Raw genomic sequence first — 20909 nt, 5'->3', positions numbered from 1 at the left:
AGTATTCTCAGGCTGTAATGAACTGACATCAAGGAACAGCAGGGAAAGTTACATGGCTGACAACCTTCCTCGAGTGCAGAGAGACCTCTGGGCAACAAGAATCCTCGATTTCTCTCCAGTTACGCAAGGAGCTTTCTTTCAATGTAGGTGACACCCAAGCTACCGGAACAAGTAGGACAAGACTGACCCAACTGGAGGATAGTCTTATTAAGAAGAAAATGTCATCAAAATTATGTTGACATCCAAGGCTACTGCCAGAATTAACGTGACTGAACAAAAAGTACTTCATGCTGTCTGAGTGCCAATATCTGCTTTTCTACCACAAGAGACAAGGGCTCTCTCGTTTGGTGATGATCAGTGGTCAAAGACTACGAATATGCTTTAGGACCTCCCAAGCATGGAAGGCCTCTTTCCCAAAGGTACCATGACCTTGGACAGTTCCATCGGGCCTTTGACAGGCTGCTTTGGCATACACGGCCAGATCAGGGATGCATCCCAAGTCATAGGTGGCTCTCAGGGAGAGATGATGGAACCAGCACCAGAACCCACACCTCCAAACTCCAAATTCAATCTTCTTTCTAAGGTGCTGGAGGGACGATTCCTGCCAGTCAAAGACTGTCCTTCTGAGAAGCAATTTTTCTAGATCTAGCTGGATAAAACATTTGTGGATTTCTGCATTAGGATCAAAAGTCAGGTCTTATTGTATGCACTGCGAAGTCTCTAACTAGCTTTGGGCTGTGATAGGTAAGATATGGCGAATAGAAAAGGAATTCATTTGGAAGTGGGCAGAAATTAAAGGGTGACAAAAAGGAAAAAAAGATTATAGACAGTTATTGAGAGAAATTTTGTGAAAGTAAAAAAGTAACATTTCGTCATCTCATGTGAATGATGGAAACACGACTGGGGAGATTTAAAATCTGATAGAAAAAAATGTTTAATGCTAAAGTTAAGTCAACAAGCATTTAAGAAGCATTTACTATGTGCCAGGCATTGTGTTGAGCACTGGGGATAGAGAGTAAGGCAACAAACAGTCCTTGCCCTCCAGGAGCTCACGGTTCAGTGGGAGAGACTGAATATAAACAACTATGTACAAAGGAGACGTCGAAGAGAGAAGGTGAAGATCATTTCATTGGGAAAACACCAAGATGAAGGAGGACTGAAAGGCTTCCTGCAGGGCTTTGAAAGAGACTTGAAGGAACCCAGGGAAGCCAGGGGAGGGAGACAGGTAGGGAGAGTGCTCCAGGGAGGGGGATGACCAGAAGTCGGTGCTACAGGATCACAGGCCACGTGAAGGGGAATACAGGATGAGAAAGTGAGGTGGGAGAGGGGCGGGTGACGTGGCCAGATCTGTCCTTTAGGAAAGTCAGGTTTAAAAAATGTATTTTTTTCTTTCATCCAATATTTCCTAATCACGTCAAAATTCTTTAACATTCATTTTTTAAATTGTGAATTCCAAATTCTCTCCTTTCCTCCCCTCCCCCTCTTTGACAAGGGGAGCCATAAGGTATTGAGTAGACACATGAAGTCACGTAGAACAGAAAACCAGTGAGACAGGAGAGGACGGAGGCAGAGGCACCCCCAGCAGCTGCTGCTCCAGCTCAGGACGGACCTGACCACCGGGGAGGAGGGGCTGCGGGAGATGTTCTGAAAGTCAGATCGATGGACCGGGTCACAGCCTGGACATGGGGAGAGGGAGAGCGCAGTGAGGGCAGCGAGGCTGTGAGCCTGGAGCCCGGGAGCAGGGCAGTGTCCTCGACAGTCACAGGGAAGGGAGGAAGAGGGGAGGCTGTGGGGGAAAAGAGGATGAGTTTGGCTTTGGACACTGTCAGATGTCTAGGAGACACTCAGTTTGAGTTGTCTCCTGGTAAGCTGGAGAGGCCAGGAGAGAAGTTAGACCTTTGGTCTAGAGAGGATAACAGAACCCATCAGAGCCAACGAAATCACCAAGAAAAATAGTGAAGGGGGCCCCTGATGAAGCCTTTGGGGAGACCTTAGTGGCCAAGACCTGGGTAAAGATCCAGCAAAGGAAAAGGCAGAGGGGTCAGGCAGGTAGGAGGAGAACCGGGAGAGAACAGGGTTCTAAAAACCCAGAGAGGAAGGAGAATCTAAGGGAAGAGACAAGGGCAGATGAGGGAGACCCAGGCCTGGCCTGGCCCTGAGATGGAAACCACGGCTCAGAGGAGCCTCCATCACCCACCCTGTACAGACAGAAGGATGTGAGGGATGGGAATGAAGAGACTGCCCAAGATAACCTCAGCTAGGTGTTGGTTCAATTTTATTTAAAAAGACACGCACCAGTTCTGCTTCGGAACTGAAGATGATGCTGTTGTTACTGTTTGTCCTTCATTCTCAGAGGGGACTCATGATATCAGTAGGGTGATGTCACGCCTTGCGTTGAATTGGATGGAAGTGAGGCGGGGCTGTGCAAAGTCACCAGCCTCATGCTCTCCTCCAGAGCCATCTGGGTCCAGGGGCAAGATCGACATCAGGACAACTGAAGATGGCCTGGGATGCAGTGGGAGACCTCGGCCTTTTTAAGCTAGGGCCTTTCCCAGGTCTCAGCTGGTCTGAGGCAACACCCATTCCAGTGATTAAAGGCTAGACGAGAACTGAGGTGAAAGACGGCTCAGTCTGACTTCCCAAAAGAATCAATCTGGGAGGGGAAGACCCTCAGCTTTTTAGCCAGAACAGAAACAAGTGCTGTTTACACCTCACTCTGAGCCATCGAAACCCAAGCAATGAGTAAGTGAGGCTTGGGCTGGGACCTATTATTGGCCAAGCAGGGAGAGCCAGAGGGATCTGGATTTAAGGCAAAGTCAAGTAGCTCCTTTGGAGTCCCAATGGGCTTTATCAAAGCCTGGTTTACCAGAGCTATATTTCAAGAAATCATGAATGAAAACGACATGTGAGGAAAGTGTTAATTGTCCCAGTTTTTTGAAAGAGACAATGATAGACTAAATAAATGGGGAAGAAAAAAAATCTAGCCCCCAAAGCCCAAGATATCTTGCAAAGTATAAGTGCAAGGAGATGACTCCCCATGTGGCCAGAGGGAAGAGGAGGAAGAGGAAGAGGAGGAGGAGAGGAGAGGATGACTCTATAAAAGTCACAGAAACAACCATTTCTTTGGGCCATACCAAAAATGAGTGTCCTACTGGTGGCAGCTAAGTGGTATAGTGGACAGAGTGCTGGGCCTGGAATCAGGAAGATGTAAGTTCAAATCTGGCCTGAGACATCTGATAGCTATATGGCCTTAGACAAGTCACTGAACCCCTTCCTGCTTCAGTTTACTCATCTACAAAATGGGGACGATAACAGCACCTACCATCTAGGGTTGTTGTGAAGGTCAAAGGAGATCGTAATTATAAAGCACTTAGCACAGTGTCTGGCATACAGTAAGATATATATATATATATAAATGCTGGGTATTGTTGTTGTTTTTTGTTGTTGTTGTTATTGAAAATCCACTGTAACTGAAGCAAGTCCTTAGAACCAATCACCAACTTATAGGTAACTCACCCTTCGATACCTTGACACCATCTTAACAAGAAGTGACTTGGGAAATTGACGGGCTCCAGTCGGACTCCCAGCTGTCTAGCAATCGTCAAGTAGAGCACAGAGAGACTAATTGGGATGCCTGTTCTCCGGCTCAACACCTGAAAGAGAAAAGAAAAACTAAACATATAAGCTGATAGAGCTCGATATATTTTAAAAAGTAAGACATGAGAAACTAGCGAGGTTTGTTTTTTTTTTTAAAGAATTATTTCAAGGGAAAAAATGAACTAAAGTAGGAATGAAGGAAGGAAAGTCCTATTGGATCTTGAAATATGGCATGAAGTTCTAATCACCAAAATTATTCGATACGGTTTAAAAACACACACACACAAGTTAGCAAGTGGTCACTCGAACCCAGAACGTGTGTTCCATAAACTCAAAAAGATAAACTACTGGGAAGAAGTATAAATGCTGCTTGACAAAAAATGTTGGGAAAGGAGGGAAATAGTTTGGCATAAATTAGTTTTACAATAGCATGTTACACCATATATCACAGCAAAGTCTGAATGGACCTACAACCTAAATATAAAAGGTCACATTATTAAAATAAAAATTAGAGGAGAAGGGAAGTTTGTACCTTCCCTGTGGTTAGAGGGGAAATTCTTCAGATGACAAGAGGTAGGGGAGATCACATAAGAAAAACTGATAGCCGTCATTCACTTGATAGGAATTTACAGAGGGGCCTGAATGCCAAAGACTCTCCATGTGATGCACTTAAAGTGCCCGAGGAAAGATCACTTCTTGGTCTAAAACTTTAATGTTCTTACTCAGGCTTATTAGAACAGATTACTAACTCAACAAGGTAAGGAGTTATTTTCTGAGTCCTGGACTATTTCCGAGGTTCTAAAAGTGAGAAGCATCCCATTTTGAGACTCTGCAATGTTAGTCAAGCCTCAGGGGAAGCTAGGTGGAGCAATGGATAAAGCACCAGCCCTGGATTCAGGAGGACCTGAGTTCAAATCTGGCCTCAGACACTTGACACTTACTAGCTGTGTGACCCTGGGCAAGTCACTTAACTCTCACTGCCCCACCAAAAACAAAACAACGTTAGTCAAGTTCTCCACGTCAGGCCATGCTCGCTCACCTGATGGATGTACAGGTTCAGGGCATTGTAGTAATCCATTCGGTTCCCTCTGTATTTGAGCTGATCATAAAGCACATAGTTGATGGCCTCAAGGACCTGGCTCTGGAGCTCCCCTTCAGTTATCATGGTCCCTCCTAACCAATACACAGAAGATCAGAATACAGAGTTAACAATGGACACGAACCAAATCAGTGCTAGACACGTTCAAGCAACTGTTGAAAGCGCATTTGGGGAAGACCAGAACTGACTCTCTGTTGCTCTGTGTTTTCCAATTTGCTGCCTATGTCTCCTGCATGAATGTAGGACCAGTTACATACCACAGCTGGTTCCCTGCAGTGCCGTCTTTGCTCCCCTAATTGGCACAAGACTTGTCTGCTAAAAAGGAGAACTTCAGCAGTCTCTGGAATGCCCCCTCCTTGATCTAGCTCGTCAGGCAGTTAGTTCTCTTTGATTCAGTGCAACTAGCTATGCTAATAAGGACATAATCCTTCTCTATCTCCCATGGATTATGATACACACACATACACACATATATAGTCCTAAATAGATAGAAATATACCTTATAACATATATTAATATATAGTCACACACATACACACATGTATACATACAGATATATGGCCCTAAATAGATATAAATATATTTAAATATATATTGTCACACACATAGATATAGTGCTAAATAGATATATATTGTCACATGCATATACATACATATATACACATATATATAGTCCTAAGTATATATATAAATATACAATATATACTGTCACACACACATAACCCTAAAGAAGCACAGTTTTTTCTTTGCATAACTAGTCATCTTATTTTCTCATGCATTATATAAATACTACTATTTGAATTGTGAGTGACAAACACTCCTATCGACTGCTGGTGGGGTGTGTCACACTCTGATTGTAATAAAACTTATGTCTCTTATTTCCACTGGTTTATTAGAGTTAGCTGGTCAAACAGATAAGAAGATGAATACATACATGGTAACATTAGACACAGAACCTTGAAGAAGAAGAAGAAGAGAAAATATGTATGTAGATAACATAGATGTATATACATATGTGTTCCAGAGAAAGGCTTTTGATAACTATTGAACCAATATGCAATAAAATATAAAACATCTCAAGACATTTTGATAATTCAGAAAACCTATTCTACAGTTTCCCAAATTAACTCTAAACTCTTTGGTTTTCTTTTACAAAGCAAAACTGGAACTATAAGCAATTCCACACCTGCCTTGAAGGCCAAGCTGGGGTGGCGACAGTTTTTCCCACGAAGGATTTTGCGCACTTGGTCTGTGATACTCTCAACTTGGGACTGGATATCTTTTAGGCAGATATCAGCAAGAGGATTGCAATACTGGTCAATTAACACAGCACCTGAAAACGGATATACAACAAAGGCAATGAAACAGAAGTGTGACTGGAAAGCAAGTTTCATCATTACCCTTCTCATGTCTAGAAGCAAGCTGCTGTATTTCATCAAAATGGTACCCCTTCTCTGTACCTCCCCATCAAATACCTCTAAAATGGAGGTCTCTTTCTAATGGACTTAATATATGAACTTTTAAGAACTCATGAATCCATGTCTGAAAAGCAACACAGGTCCCTATAAAATGATCTTCTGTGAAGATGACAAATGTAGGCGAAAGTGATACAAGATAATTCATGATCTATAACTCAGATTATTGTTACTGAAGGAAATGTTACAAGTAGAACCTGTCACACCACTTGTCCGCTTCTCTTGCAAAATGCAGTCCAATATCTTGATGAACTTAGAAATACTAACGCAAACAGTTCTTGACTGAAAAGAGAAGCTTAAACCTCAAATGACATTTAGTTTCATTTTAGGATTTAGTGATTTCAAGTGGGAAGCTGAGAAGTTTGGAGATACAGCTTCTTCCACTATGGTCCAGAATTAATTTTAACACAAAAATCAATCTATAAGTATTTGTTAAGTGCCTACTACATGCCAAGCATTGTGTTATAGAAAGACTCAAACAAGAAATAAGACAATTTGTTCTCAGGACTGTTGTTGTCCAGTAAAGCATTTATCATACCATTCATACGTCTTCAATCATAAGGGATTAGACAGAGATTTCTGGTTTGTGAGAGTTGGAATAACGCCTCCTGATGGGAGGAACATTTTGTGAGCTAGAATTTTAGCCCCTTACAGATAGCAACCTTACAGGTTAGAAGACATTTTTTTTTCCCTAACAAGTTTGACACAAAGTTCATTATTATCAGTTCAGTTCCCCCTAGAAATAAAATATAGTAGAAAAGAGCCATGATTCAAAACACCTGGGCTTCAGTCCTACATCTGCTCCTGCACAGGTCATGTCCCTTTTCTGTGACTCAATTTCCATATCTGGACTGTACGATCTATAAGATCTTGATTGGCATCACCATTCTTGAATCTACCCAGGCCCCAAACTAGGATTGAATCAGCCATATCACAAACATTTACTGAGCAATATCCAGTCACCAAACTTGTTGGTTTTTTCTTTGAAAGGTTTCTAGTACTATTCCATCTTTCCCCATTCCCACCATCACCTCCCCAGTCCAGGCTGTCATCATCCCACATCTAGACGGCTATAACGGCCTTTTTAACATCAGGCTCAACTTGCATATGGCTGCCATACAAATGACTCTTAAATCCTATTTTCATCAGGGCATCAACAGTCTCAGAAAACTGTAATGGTTCCCATTTTTTACTGAAACAAGACCGAGTTCCCTGCTTGATTTTTGAGATCCTTCAGATCTGGCTTCCTTCTATCCATCCAACTGAACTTGCTACCACTCTCCAACAAGCTCCTTCTGCTCTGGTTAGGCTGTCACAAGGAGACGGAGCTAATTGCCACCTGCAGGAGTTTCCTTCCATTGGCCTGGATCCTTGGAAGGCCTTCTTTTCTACTTATCCAAATCTTATTCACTTATCAAGGCTCAGCCTTCAAGTCTTCCCTGATTATCACAGCCCTCCATGATTCAACCCTACACATGTCAAAATCTCTTTTAATTTGTGCTACACAAAAGAGAAATGAGTTACGTGTTTCTTGGATTGTCCATTGTCATTTCATGTGTATTCATTTTGCCTCTATGAGGAAATCTTAAACTGCTTAGAGGCAGGGGCCAAAGTACCTGGCACACTAGGCTCAAACACTTGACTGGGCATATATACTTTCTATTAACCTCTAGAATACTGAAATGTAAACAAGCTATCCAAATATTTTGTTCTGACATGCTCAGTGCAGACCTTAGTTTAACTTTGTCTCCCAATTTAAAACAAGCATGTGTATACTTACAGGGAGCAAGGGGCAAACAGTTGAAATTTGTATATTTTTAAAATGCTCGCAGGATCTTATGTCAAAAGGCCTCGGAAGTCACCTAGTCCAGTCCCCAGAGGGGTGAAGTGATTTGTTCTGGGCCATACAGATAGGAGGTGGAAGAGCCAGCATGAGCCTGAGCCCCTCTCACTCCAAACCCAGCCTTCTTGCCAGCGGACCAGGCCATACTCAAACCAACTCCTGTGGGCTCCTCCAACGGGCAATAAAAACCCCAGTCTTTCCTGTGACAGGTGGGGAGACATACTACCCTAATAAGAATGAGTAAGGCTGTTACAAAACCTTTTTGAGATAGAGAAAAAGCATACCCAAATTTTTCATTAAAATATGTTTTCTTTTATGAATAAGATTAATTCATGATTATCCCATGGTGAGAAAAGGCATATCAAACTCCAAAAGGCCAAATAAGCCCAAACTTGTGTTCTCTGAGCTCAGAAATCTTTTCTCAAACTTATGGGTATGTAGTAGGTCAGGTGTTCAAGGCCTCTGACCTAACCTGTTGTAAGAACCCTGAAGAAGACTCCCTGCCTCCAGTCTCTCTCTTCTAATACATCCTTTGTGGAGCTGTCAAAATAACTGGGGGTGCTGGTCTAACCTCTTCAAAAGTCTTCAGTGGTTCCTTGTTGCTTCTAGAATAAAACCCCAGCTCCTGGGCCTGGGGCTGAAGGCTCTCATTATCCCCCCTTCACATACTCTTACTTGCCAACCCAAGTGGCCGCTGGCTCCTTCCTTCACTCAAACGGGTGGCGTTGGTTGGCACCCCCTCAGTGCCTGGAATACACTCCCTCTTCCTCTTTGCCCTTCAAAGATCTGCTTAGGAGCCTTTCCTGACCCTCCAAAGGAAACCTCTATTTCCTCTGGCCCATCACAAAGGTAGGGTGGGGCACCTATCTGTGCATACGTTGCATTTCCCCCAGGAGACTGTAAGCTACTTGAAGGCAAGCGCCATGTTGTTTTTCTCCTTTGTATACCAGAGGTAAACAGTGCTTCCTCCATTGCAGTTGCTTACAAACGCTCGTTGTACTGAAGGAGAATGCACGCCACTGCGGACAAAATGAAGCCCAATAATATGGTTCGGATTCAGGAGGGGGAAGAAAGTCCTGGTCTTCATTACTGTGCACTGTGCTCTCTCCCACCCCCAAGCTTGGTTGGCATGAGTACACAGTATAGCCCCTCAGACAGACGGCAAACAGCAGGCTGATTTACTTTCACTTAAGTAAAAGAAGAGCTGAAAATACTCAGAAGAACATAAAAGCAGGCCTCGCAAGGAGCAGGCAACAAGTCTTCTGGCTCTGAGGGTCTGGTACGTGCCAAGTACAGCATCCATAGCCTGCCTTCACTAACACGCCTTATGGGCAGCATTTTACAAGACCATATATGCTCTGCTTGGGTCTTACCCTTGCATGCTCATTATTCAGGGGCCACTTGGCTGAGGAGAAAATGAAATCACTCATTAAAAGACCTAACAGGCAGAAATCAGGCAGGCAAACAGACCAGGTTTTTGCAATGACATTTTACACTTGGCAACAGCTCTGGAGGAGAATCCTTTGAAGTCACAGAGCTTTGAAACGCACCTTCTAGAAATGATTCATGGTCCTCAGGCCGCTGAAGAAATGCCTTCAGATTCTTTAAGATCTTTTGTTGTCGGAGGAAATAAAGAATTTTCTTGGCATAGTATTTCCAGGTCAGAGCCTTCCTAAGGAACCAAGTTTATAAAGAAGTAAGACTGAATCACTTTCAAAGACATTTCTTATTAACCTCATCATAATGAAGGGGATGCTTGGGCTCTATTTCATTTCAAACACACCAAGCCTAGGTGGCATCTGGTACAAGAGGTAGAATTACCTTAGGAATAGAGAGAAACATCTTGGCAAAAACACTCTACAAGTCATTCAATACTACTTTGGATTTGGATAACTCTTGACAATTTTCAAAATATTCCCTCATGCACACCCTCACCTGCTCTCACAATGCCACGGTTGGGCAGGGCAGTGATAGTATTGGCCACGGTTGTGTCTCTCACATTTGCAAGGTAACACACTAACTTGGTCAGGCAAGGAGGTGCAAAACAGAAATCTTGCAGCTTTTGCATTCCTCTTCCCTCCTGAGGTCTTTGTTGAGAAACAGGGGATGAGAAACAAGGACTGAACATGTAAAGGGGCAGTGGAGAGGCAGCCCCAAAAGACTGGTACTAGACTGTGTCAGGGCCTCTTGTGATATCCCTCTATGGATAATGGATGTTATCTGCTGGCATGTGGGACTCACCTTAGACAAACACTTTGACTTACAAACTCACTCTAAATGCAGATGGGATGAGATCTACAGATCACAAGAGGCATGGCAATGACTTTGCAAAGAACTTTCAAGTCTCTTGGCACTGCACTAGACCCATGCCCACTTACTCAAACCACTTCCACCTCTTGCTGTTGTTCCCCAGATCAGGAGACCCAGAGGAAACAAGTAAATGGAGTCATTGTCCTTTTGTGACATGGAATCTAGGGCTCTTCTCTCATCCCCTGTGATTAGAAACAGGAGGCAGAGAACAATTTCTTCTCATAACCATCCTGTACTCTTTAGGTCCAAGACACATAAATTGGTTTTTGTTTCCAGGTCTGTACAATATTGTCTGTGACAGCACTTTTTACTTTAAAGAGAAAACAGGCTAGAAATAGAGGTATGACCTCTGTTTTCAGCTAAGGTCTAGAATAATAACATCCCCACAATCTCCTATGTTACAATCCATTATTGGATATTCCATTTAGGTGCCCTTATTATAGAAATTTCAAAATTGTTTTTTTTTTTCTAAAGCAGGGGTTCTGTTAACTTAAAAAAATTATAAACTATTTGGGGATTCCTTTGTAATCCCAAAACATTATTTTGAGCATAATTCATGGACTTCACCTGATGTTCAAGGGGCCCATGACCCAAATGTGGTTGGCTAAGAATTCTACTCTAAAGGGAAATCCTAAATATTCTTTTATCAGTAAAATCCCAGCATCTCTAGAGCAGAATGTCTTTTTGTCAACACACTGAAGCATGGGATCCACTCATCCTTTTAAACATCCTGAAAATGAATCTTTAAGATGGAAAACAAATTTACAAAACAGTATGAGAAACAGGGACGAAAGGCCTTTCTCCTCCTCCTCCTCAATCAAATGTCCACATGAAGCAGGCAGGCTGCCCCTTGGCAAATATGACACCTGTGACTTACTGAACCAAAGTAAAAACCTGACCACTGTTTCCCTACAAAAATTCCCCAAAGAGGGCAGCTAGATGGCACAGTAGATAAAGCACTGGCCCTGGATTCAGGAGGACCTGAGTTCAAATCTGACCTCAGACACTTGACACTTACTAGCTGTGTGACCCTGGGCAAGTCACTTAACCCTCATTGCCCCGCAAAAATAAAATAAAATAAAAATAAAAATTCCCCAAAGCAGTAAGGAAGACCAACTAAGTCAAATCAGAGAATATAACAGCTATGCTGAAGGCCAGGAAAAATGTGTTAAAGTGTTTAATAATTTAAACTACAATTTTCTGAGGGTCAGGACAATTTATAGGGTTCCCCTGAGAAGTGTAAAAAGGAGACCTGGAATTGTATTCTGGATCTGACACTATGTGACACTTAACCTCCTGACCCTCAGTTTTCTTCTTTGTAAAATGAGGACAATTAAAATTGTACTATGGATATTTTAGAGATTTGTCGTGAGGAAGGCACTTTGTAAATTTCAAAGAAATGGGAGCTACTACAATCACATTAAGCTCCACTAACACATTTAATGTATGCTTATTCAAAATTTACAACATTTCAGGAACATAAATTGAGGTTCACTTTTATTGTATTTATTGGGGAGCAATTTTTCAGGCACAAAAACTAAAGCAGGTACTTGCCCAGGGATGCCAAATAGCAATCTGCCTACAAAGTTGGCCACAAGAGCTATCGGCACCAGAGGACCAGGCATTATCTCTCTTCTGGTATGCATGGAGGATGAAGGGAATTTTCTTGTGACTTGTACAATCTTGTTAGTCTTTCTGCTGTGGCCAAATAAAAATCTATCTACTATCAAAGGGCAGGTTGGCCTCCTTCCTTTAAGAGGAAGTAAAAAGTGTCCAGGAATGCATCCCTAATCTCCAGGTAATCAGGGGAACTGAAGTGTTCCTTAAACAAAATGGAAGAACGGCTTCATGAAGGCTTGAACGGACAACGCAGGGCCAAGCTTCAAGGAGGCATGTATGGACAGTGCAGGGCCAAGGAACAATAATGTAAAACAATGACAACATAATAATAACACAAAGAAAAACAAGATTGACAGACACCAAGACTCTGATCAATGGAACCACCAATCTCGGCTCTAGAAGACTGAGGGTGAGACACCAGGAATTCTCTGAGACTCTTTACATGGAAGGGTGATCAGGGCCCCTGGAGGAAGCAGTTGCTTGTTCACTGAGGAAGGATGCCCATGGGTGCCATCAAGAGATAGATCCCAGGGGGCAGCTATGTGTCCCAGTGGATGAAGCACAGGCTTAGGATTCAGGAGGACCTGAGTTCAAATCTGGCCTCAGACACTTGACACTTACTGTGTGACCCTGAGCAAGTCACTTAATCTCATTGCTCCACCAAAAACAAAAAATCCCTCAGAAAGAAAGAGTCAGAGGAGGAAGAGGTGAGTGGTGGTAGTTGGTGACTCCCTGGTGAGGGTCACCCATAGGAAGAGACTGAGAACCTCCTGAGGCTTGGCCCACCTGAAAACCACTGCCCAGGACCATTAATCAGGGTGGAGGAGGATGATAACCGGGGATGTGTCCACTTTCCTTACCAAGGAGAACAATCCTTGGATTTGAAGACCCAGAGCCCAAACCTTGACCCTTGAGGTAACTGAATAAGCTAGAAAGGGAGTGTGCAGCTGGTGCTGATAGCTCAGGCAAACTGGGCCCCAGGCCACGGTGCAGGGGACTGTGATGGCAGAACCACCGTCAGTGCCTCTGAAAGAACATGGAGAATAGGAGAGAGGCAGGAGGAGGAATGGAGAAGAAATGCCACAATTTCTACAAAGGGTATACCAGGAAACTATAGGCCAGTGAGCTGGACAAAATTCCAGATGACTAAAGGGATGGCTTGTCAATATTTGTCTTTTTTCTTTTTTTTGGTGAGGCAGTTGGGGTTAAGTGACTTGCCTAGGGTCACATAGCTAGTAAGTGTTAAGTGTCTGAGGCCGGATTTGAACTCAGGTCCTTCTGACTCCAGGGCTGGGGCTCTATCCACTGCGCCACCTAGCTGCCCTGGAGTGTCAGTATTTTTCAAAGGAAGGTGTGGTCATTAAAAACAAGCACAGCTGCACCAACAACGTGTTTTGTTTCCTTGTTGGAAGGTTATTAGACCAATAGAGGAATGTTGAAGATATGGTTTACCTTGACCTCGGCAAACTTCCCATATTAACCTTGAGGATATGATGGGGGAATGTGGGCTTGATGCATTGGTAAGGCAGATTCAGGCCTAACTAAATGGTCAGGTCTGACAGTAGAGATGGGGGGTCTCTAGCAGAGAGCTCCAGGGATAGATCTGTGCTTGGTCCTATAAGATCTGACACTTTTGTCAATACCGTAAGATGAAGTCACAGATGGTAAACCTCAAATTGGCAAAGGTAGAAAGCTGGGAAGGAGAGGTGACACATTGAATGGATACAAAAACGTTTCAATCGGCTAGAAAGACAAGCAGAATGTGTAACAAGATTACATTGAATAAAAAGAAATATAGATATAAAATTTATACTTAGCTTTACAAAGTCAGCTTCCAAAGCACAGAATGGGAGTGGCATGGTCAAATGAACAAAAATCTGGGACTTCAGCGGGCTGCAATTTCAACAAGGCCACAAGTGTAGAACTTGGATTCCTGACAAAGCTCTGAAATGGGAGGTGACTGCTCCATCTTACTCTGCCTGGTCGTACCAGGGGTGTTGTGTTTAGTTTGGGGAAACAATGTAATAAAGGCCTGTTGGCGAGGATCCAGAGGGGGACCAGGGTGCGGACTGGACTGGGCCATACTCTGAATGGAACTGCGGAGAGTCGGGGAGGGACTGCGTTATAGAATTTAGAAGAAACACATATGCTAAGGACTGGCGAGAAGCCAGCAAATCCTTGCAGCCCATTGGAGGGCAGGGGCTGTAGCTGGGTGGAGATGCAAATGGTGAAGCCCGATCAGCACAAGAGGGAGCCACAACATGGAAGAGTAACTCACACCTGTTCAGAAAGTTTCTGTGGCTCCCTATTACTGCTAGGATAAAATACATAACCCAGAGGTATTTAAAGCTAAAGTTCTCCACGCTGGTTCCTTCTCTCCTTTCCAGGTTTATTCCACATCTCTCCCTTTCACACACTTTGTGGTCTGGCCTCCTGGCTGTTTCTTGATCTTGACGTCCTACCTCAAGCCCGGCCTGCCTGGCTGGCTCACCTCCACCTCACAGAGATCTGACCTTGCCAGGGCTCCCCTTGGGGGCCACCTCCTGTGACGCCTTTCCTGACCCTAACAGCAGCTGCCAGTGTGGCCTCCCCCTCCCACCCCTTGTCTGGCCTGCTCTGGGGGTCAGATTCCCCTTGTAAATCACAAACTTCCTGAGGACAAGAGACTGTCTCATTTCATCTCTGCTCCTGGTGCCCAGGATGAGGCCCTGTCCAATCATGGACTTAAAAACCTATAGTAGACCTGAGTGCTGCCAAGGTGGAGGGAGCACACCTGTTCTGCCTGCAACCAGAGACAAAAGGAGATGGAGTGATGAACCCGAAGAGAGGCAGGGTTAGGCTCAATGTAAACAAAGTGTCCTGACAACCAGAGGTCCCCAAACAGAGAGTGCGTTGCCCCTCCCTACAACTCTTCAAGTGAATGCTGACTGACCAGTTGTCTGGGATGGGTCATATGTGGGCTGGGATTCTCAGGTCATTTTCAACTCTTTGATTTTATTATTTTTTGTGTTTGTTTTGTTTTGGTTTTTTAGTAAGGCAGTTGGGGTTAAGTGACTTGCCCAGGGTCACACAGCTAGTAAGTGTTAAGTGTCTGAGGCCAGATTTGAACTCAGGTCCTCCTGACCCCAGGGCCAGTGCTCTATCCACTGCGCCACCTAGCTGCCCCCTCTCAGGTCATTTTTTTTTTTTTTTGGTGGGACAATGGGGGTTAAGTGACTTGCCCAAGGTCACACAGCTAGTAAGTGTCAAGTGTCTGAGGCCAGATTTGAACTCAGGTCCTCCTGAATCCAGGGCCAGTGCTTTATCCACTGCGCCACCTAGCCGCCCCCTCTCTCAGGTCATTTTCAACTCTTTGATTTTATTCTTTTTTAAAAGAGGCAGTTGGGGTTAAGTGACTTGCCCAGGGTCACCCAATAGTGTCTGAGGCTGGATTTGAATTCAGGTCTTCACTGATTCCAGGGCTGGTGCTCTCTCCACTGCGCCACCTAGCTGTCCTCCTTTTAAATAAAAAGAGCCATCCTGCTGACTTACCTTCCTTCCATATTAAGGATGGACATCAGTTCATCCTCAAAAAAGTGTCCTGGGCACCCAAGATCCTCAATGTCACTGAATCCATTACAAGGGACCTAGGAAAGGGAACAGATGCAGACGAGCAGGACTGACCCACAATCTGATTTTGGCATTAACATGAGTTTGAGTTTCTTTTACTTGAAGACAAAGCTGCCTCACTTTTACTAATGTGGGTGAGACTGCCAGGGTGGTTCTCTCTTATCTTGAAATATCAAGACGGCATGTGCTGCCAGGATGGGCAGGTGAATGGTCACTAGGCCCGTGATTCTGGGCCTGCTGCTGAGGTGTGTTATGGTCTCCTCTAGCTATTCTGGGGTGCCGTTAGAGAGGTTCACACAGGGCTGGACCTTGTAGAGACTCCAGATTCACAGCACCTGGTGACTGTGGCTCACTGCTCTCTTCAGGAATTCTTTTTAAAGATAGAAAGAAAATAAAGGTCAATCTTTGGGGGGAAGACGCTGAGAGTGTGAGATTGAACCAGGAGCTTTAGCCAAATTAAGCACCAGCTAGTCAACTCCCATGCTGCATTCCTGCTGCTGTTCATTAACTCACCTTAGATACAACAGTTTGCAAGCAAAGGGGTCTGGGGAAATAGGGAATACTGAGTTGGAAAAACAGACCGCTGTCCACCCAGAACATAGCCATCTGACTACAGACAGGGAAACCCTCAGCTAAAATAGTCCATGAAATTTAATTCAACATATTCATTAATCAGGCAGGCCCATGCCGTGTCACAAGATCCTTACGTGCTCTGAGAAGAACCTCTTAGAGAAGGAGGCGACAATCCTGCGGGCTTCCAAGCCTGCACTCTGGCGCGCTTTGTATTCCTCCAACCAGTTCACGCCCTCTGTGTGACTGTAGTACTTCAGGAGAGAGGGCCACCTACAAAAGAAAGGCGCACTCAGTGGCTGACTCAGAGGAGGATGGGAAGGTTCCAGGGCAAAGACAAATGATCACATGATAAAGCAGTAATTTAAAGGACTCCCCCCACTCATTCCTTCCCCCGCCCCCACCAGGGCTACACGGCTTAAGAGAACAAGAATGTGATTGGTCTTTATTTTTTAATTTTTTTTTTTTTTAGTGAGGCAATTGGGGTTAAGTGACTTGCCCAGGGTCACACAGCTAGTAAGAGTTAAGTGTCTGAGGCCGGATTTGAACCCAGGTACTCCTGACTCCAGGGCCTGTGCTCTATCCACTGCGCCACCTAGCTGCCCCAGATTGGTCTTTATTTTATTAATCAATCAATAAACATTTATTAAGCACCACGATGTGCCAGGCACCATGCTAATCGATAGGGATACAAAAAGAGGCAAAAGACAGTTTCTGCCCTCAAGGAATCTATGATCTAACTGGGGAGACAACAAACACATATGTACAAATCAGCTATAGACAGGATAAATGGGAAAGAACAGAGGGGAGGCACTAGAATTAAGGGGGGCTGGGAAGTCCTCTTGTCCACAGTGAGATGTTCATTGGTATTTAAAGGAGGGCCAGGGAGGTCTGTGGTTAGACTGGAGGAAGGAGAGTTTTCCAGGCATGTGGGACAGCCAGAGAAAATGTCCAGAGCTGAGAGATGGAGGCCAGTGTCTCTTCATGGAATGTTAGGCAGTCAAGGGTGTGACCAGGTGTGCAAATGTTCATCTTTCAGCTCTACCCTCAAAGGACAGTTGGTGCAACAAAAAATGGGAAGCCTGGAATTGAAGGGAACGTTGCTCTTCTTTGCAGAAGGTTCTCCGCCTCCCGGATGGGAGACCTGGCTGAGAGAGGGAGGGGGAAGATGCTTTGCTCTGTTAAAGGTGGGAGTGGCTGCTTTGGGGCAGATGGAAGGTGCCCAGGTTGGCCCCTAGTGGTCTGGGGAGATGCGGCCGCACCCAGCAGGAGGTGGAAAGGTCACATAAGGAGGCTGCCTTAGACGTGGCAACAGGATGGGGCAGACTCACTGTGCAAATGGAAGATGTCCTGCCTGGCTTCAGGGGACACACTGTGCCCAGGAGGAGAAGGAAGGCTCAGAGCTGGGGCTGGCCTGAAAGCCAGAGGAAAAGCTATTATGTCATAATCAAATGATTTTTACTTGGCAATTACCCTGCTGATCCAAGGTCCTGCAATAGATTACACAGAGCCTTCAGCAAGTACGGATTCAACTCATCCTGTCCCAGTGAGGCCACGGGTCTAAGGGAAGAGGGACAGGCAAAGCCACTGGGGGTGGGTCAGACGTAAGGGGGAGGGGAGGGATGAGAAGGTGTGGACAGGCAGGTAAGAAGTTTTGGATTCAATTCAGTGGGTATTCAATTAGCATCTGCTTAGTGTCTGGAGCTACTAAGCATTCTTTATGCAGGAGCTGGAATTCCACCTGGGCAAGAAGAGTTCTTAAGCTGGAGCCTGTGAACTTGGCTGGGGTTTTTTTTTAATACTTTAATAAGTATTTCTGTGTAATTGCTTTCTTTGTATGGATTTTATTCTATACATTTTATTCTATACATTTAAGAATATGATTCTGAGAAAGACACTTGAGCAGACGGGCCAAGAGGACCCAGGATCCACCAAACTGAAGACGAGCTGGCCTAGGGAGATGTAAAGGCATCTACCCTCTAGGAGAAGGTGGGCTGGCCACAAAGGACAGAGCCAGGGAAAAGTGAGGAAGAGAATACTTTAATGGAGCAGATAGCAGCTGAGCTGGGCCTTAGAGGAAGATGGGCATTCTGAATGGCAGGGATAAAGATGGAGTTATTCCAGGCACGAGTCTCCTGCATGAAAGCATGAAGATGGGAGACTGCAGTTGTGTCTGGGGAAAAGCTAAGCTGAACACAGGCTTTCTCAACCAGAAAGGGGAACTGAGTCTGCAAAGCTTCCCAGGCCCCAGACTCTGGAGGCCTTTAAATTCCAGAAGAAATTTGTATTTTACAGGGCATTTCTGAGCGGGGCAGTTGTGAGTATCGCTTTGGCAGCTATTGCTATTCTATATTAGAAGGATGGCTGGAGCAGGATGCATGGGAGCAAAGGAAAGCAGCTAGGAGCATGTCATGATGGTCCAAATGAGAGACTATGGGGATCTAAATTAGGGTGGCAGCCATGGGAGTGGAGAAAAGGGAACAGAGATACTCTAGAGGTAGAATCACAAGGATTTGGGTGGTTTGGTGAATATGGAAGAGGCCAAAGGTTTTGAGCCTGGGTGACTGAGAGAGGGGTAGTGCCAAGGATTAAGCAACAGAAATAGCTAGTGGTTATACATAGGGACAGGGCAGGGGTGGAGAGAGATTAGTCCTTTCCTTTGGGGTGCACTGAATTTGAGGTGCTGGCGGGACATCCTGGTGGGAATATCCAGAAGGCACTCGGAGATGTGGAACTAGGAACTAGGAAACTTAGGAAAAGGAACCATTTTTATTTCCTAGGTCTCCTAGGTTCCTGAAGGCTACTCAGCAAATCAATCTGGCCATCAACAAGCATTGGGCAAACTCAAGTAGGTCCTGCCCAAATGGAAAGTCCCGATGCCAGACAATGGTTGTTGTTATCTCAAGATTAGCCTAGTTAAATAATAAGACTCAGTCCTGGAAGGTTGGTCACTAGGGCAAGAGTTCTTTAGACATGGTGACCCATGAAATGAAGAAACACAGAAATGGTCTATTGCATAATGATGGTGGAAAAAGGGAGCCAGTGGGGGCAGCTAGGTGGCGCAGTGAATAAAGCACCGGCCCTGGATTCAGGAGGACCTGAGTTAAAATTCGGCCTCAGACATTTGACACTTACTAGCTGTATGACCCTAGGCAAATCACTTAACCCCCATTGCCCAGCAAAAACAAAAAAACAAAAACAAAAAAAACAAACAAAAGGGAGTCAGTAATAAAAAGCGGCTCAGATTTTGGATCATTAATGAATTCAACTGCTGGTCTTCTATACATGCCCATTGACCAATGAGTGGGTACCCTATTAGAACAATGGAACCACATCCATAATGACATTCTTTCTGTCAAGCAAGCAGGAAGACCAAGAATCAGGATGGAGATGAAGAGAGAAGACACCTGGGCAGAGGTAAGGCTGAGGCTTCTCCAAGAATCACAGGGGGCAGGGCTGGACGGGACCCCTGGAGCAAATGCAGAGGAAGGGAGCAGCTGCCGATGATGGCAGAGCTAGGACAGAAGTCTAGGTATCCTATATTCTTTCCACCACACCAGCCACCTCACTTCTAGTCGAATCCCTCCCCACACCTCCGCCATCAGGGCCATGCCTGGAAATGGATGCTGAGCTCTGGAGCAAACCAGCCACAATCCTTGCCCAGCAGTGCTGCACAGGTAAAAGTAAACATGACGGGCGACCTCAAACAGCAAAAAGCAAGTCACAGGATTTTACCCTCCATTCACAAGTCACCCACTCAGAGGTCCCTCGGTTCTGTGTGTGGCTGTCCCCTTTGCTACTCTCCTTTCCAGCAGCTGGTGTGTGCGCATGCACCCTGAAGAACGTGACCTCCCGCAGGGTGGGAGCTGGTTCCCTATCACTTGGCACATATCTTCACACAAAATAACCCCTGAATAAATGTTCCTTCCATTTAAAGGGACCTTTGAGATCACCCAATTCAAGTACCTCATTTGACACAATTAGAAACATGCTGGGAAAGGCCACATTCTCTGGAAAAGGGAAAGGCACAAGTCAAGGAGTCAGCCCACCTTCAGCCTGGACAGCTTCTTGCCAGTCCTAAGGGAGGGGGTGGGTCTAGAGCAGAGAAGCATGGGAGCCACCCCACCAATCTTTGCAGAGGGAGAGGGATTAGGAGCATGGGAGGCCAGTACACAGAGGAATGAATGGGGGAGGGGGGCAGTGCTGAAGTGCAATCATAGATTTAGAGGTAGAAGGAACCCCTGAGGTTTTCTGATACAACCTCATTTCACAGATGAGGAAAGTGAAATTCGGGTTAGGTGACTTGTCTGAGGTCCCACAGGCAACAAACAGCAGAGCCAGGATTTGAAACCAGATCCTTTTACTCCAAATTTAACACTAGCAGCTCAGGCCATACATCTGAAGGGAAGGGGCCCAGCTGCTGAGGGCCGAGGAACAGGGTGAGGGATGGGGTTTGAGAGAATTCAGGATCATAGATTTAACTCTGGAGGATGCTTGAAATATCACTTACTTCAACTCCCTCATTGCAGGTTACGAAAGCAAAATTCAGGTCGGGTGACTTGCTCCAAATCACATAGCTAAGAGCCAGCAAAGCTGGGATTTGAACCCAGGTCTTCTGACCCTAAACCCTGTACGTTTTCCACAGTACAGGAGAGACAGCTAGGTGGCAATAGTGGAGCAAATGCAAGACTTGGAAGTGAGGAAGACCTGATTCCCAATCCTACCTCTGCCATTTATTGATAGCTGTGTGACCCTGGGCATCACTAGGCCTCTCCCAGCCTCAGTT

General features: G+C 45.0%; 1 protein-coding gene across 1 annotated transcript in view; it reads right to left on the bottom strand.

Moving 5' to 3' along the window:
- The window catches only part of FBXO21 (F-box protein 21), a 38946-nt gene that overhangs the window by 15976 nt on the left and 2061 nt on the right, over positions 1 to 20909 (bottom strand). The window contains exons 2-7 of the mRNA XM_043969604.1: positions 16261 to 16396; positions 15476 to 15570; positions 9565 to 9686; positions 5883 to 6029; positions 4637 to 4770; positions 3517 to 3653 (exon numbers count right to left, since the gene is read on the bottom strand). Of these exons, the coding sequence (XP_043825539.1) occupies positions 3517 to 3653; positions 4637 to 4770; positions 5883 to 6029; positions 9565 to 9686; positions 15476 to 15570; positions 16261 to 16396 (771 nt within the window). The remainder of the gene's footprint in view (positions 1 to 3516; positions 3654 to 4636; positions 4771 to 5882; positions 6030 to 9564; positions 9687 to 15475; positions 15571 to 16260; positions 16397 to 20909) is intronic.

Source organism: Dromiciops gliroides, chromosome 1, assembly GCF_019393635.1.
Source record: "Dromiciops gliroides isolate mDroGli1 chromosome 1, mDroGli1.pri, whole genome shotgun sequence".
Classification (NCBI taxonomy): domain Eukaryota; kingdom Metazoa; phylum Chordata; class Mammalia; order Microbiotheria; family Microbiotheriidae; genus Dromiciops; species Dromiciops gliroides.
The sequence above is the reverse complement of the archived record's forward strand: the minus strand, read 5'-3'. Positions and strand labels throughout refer to the sequence as shown.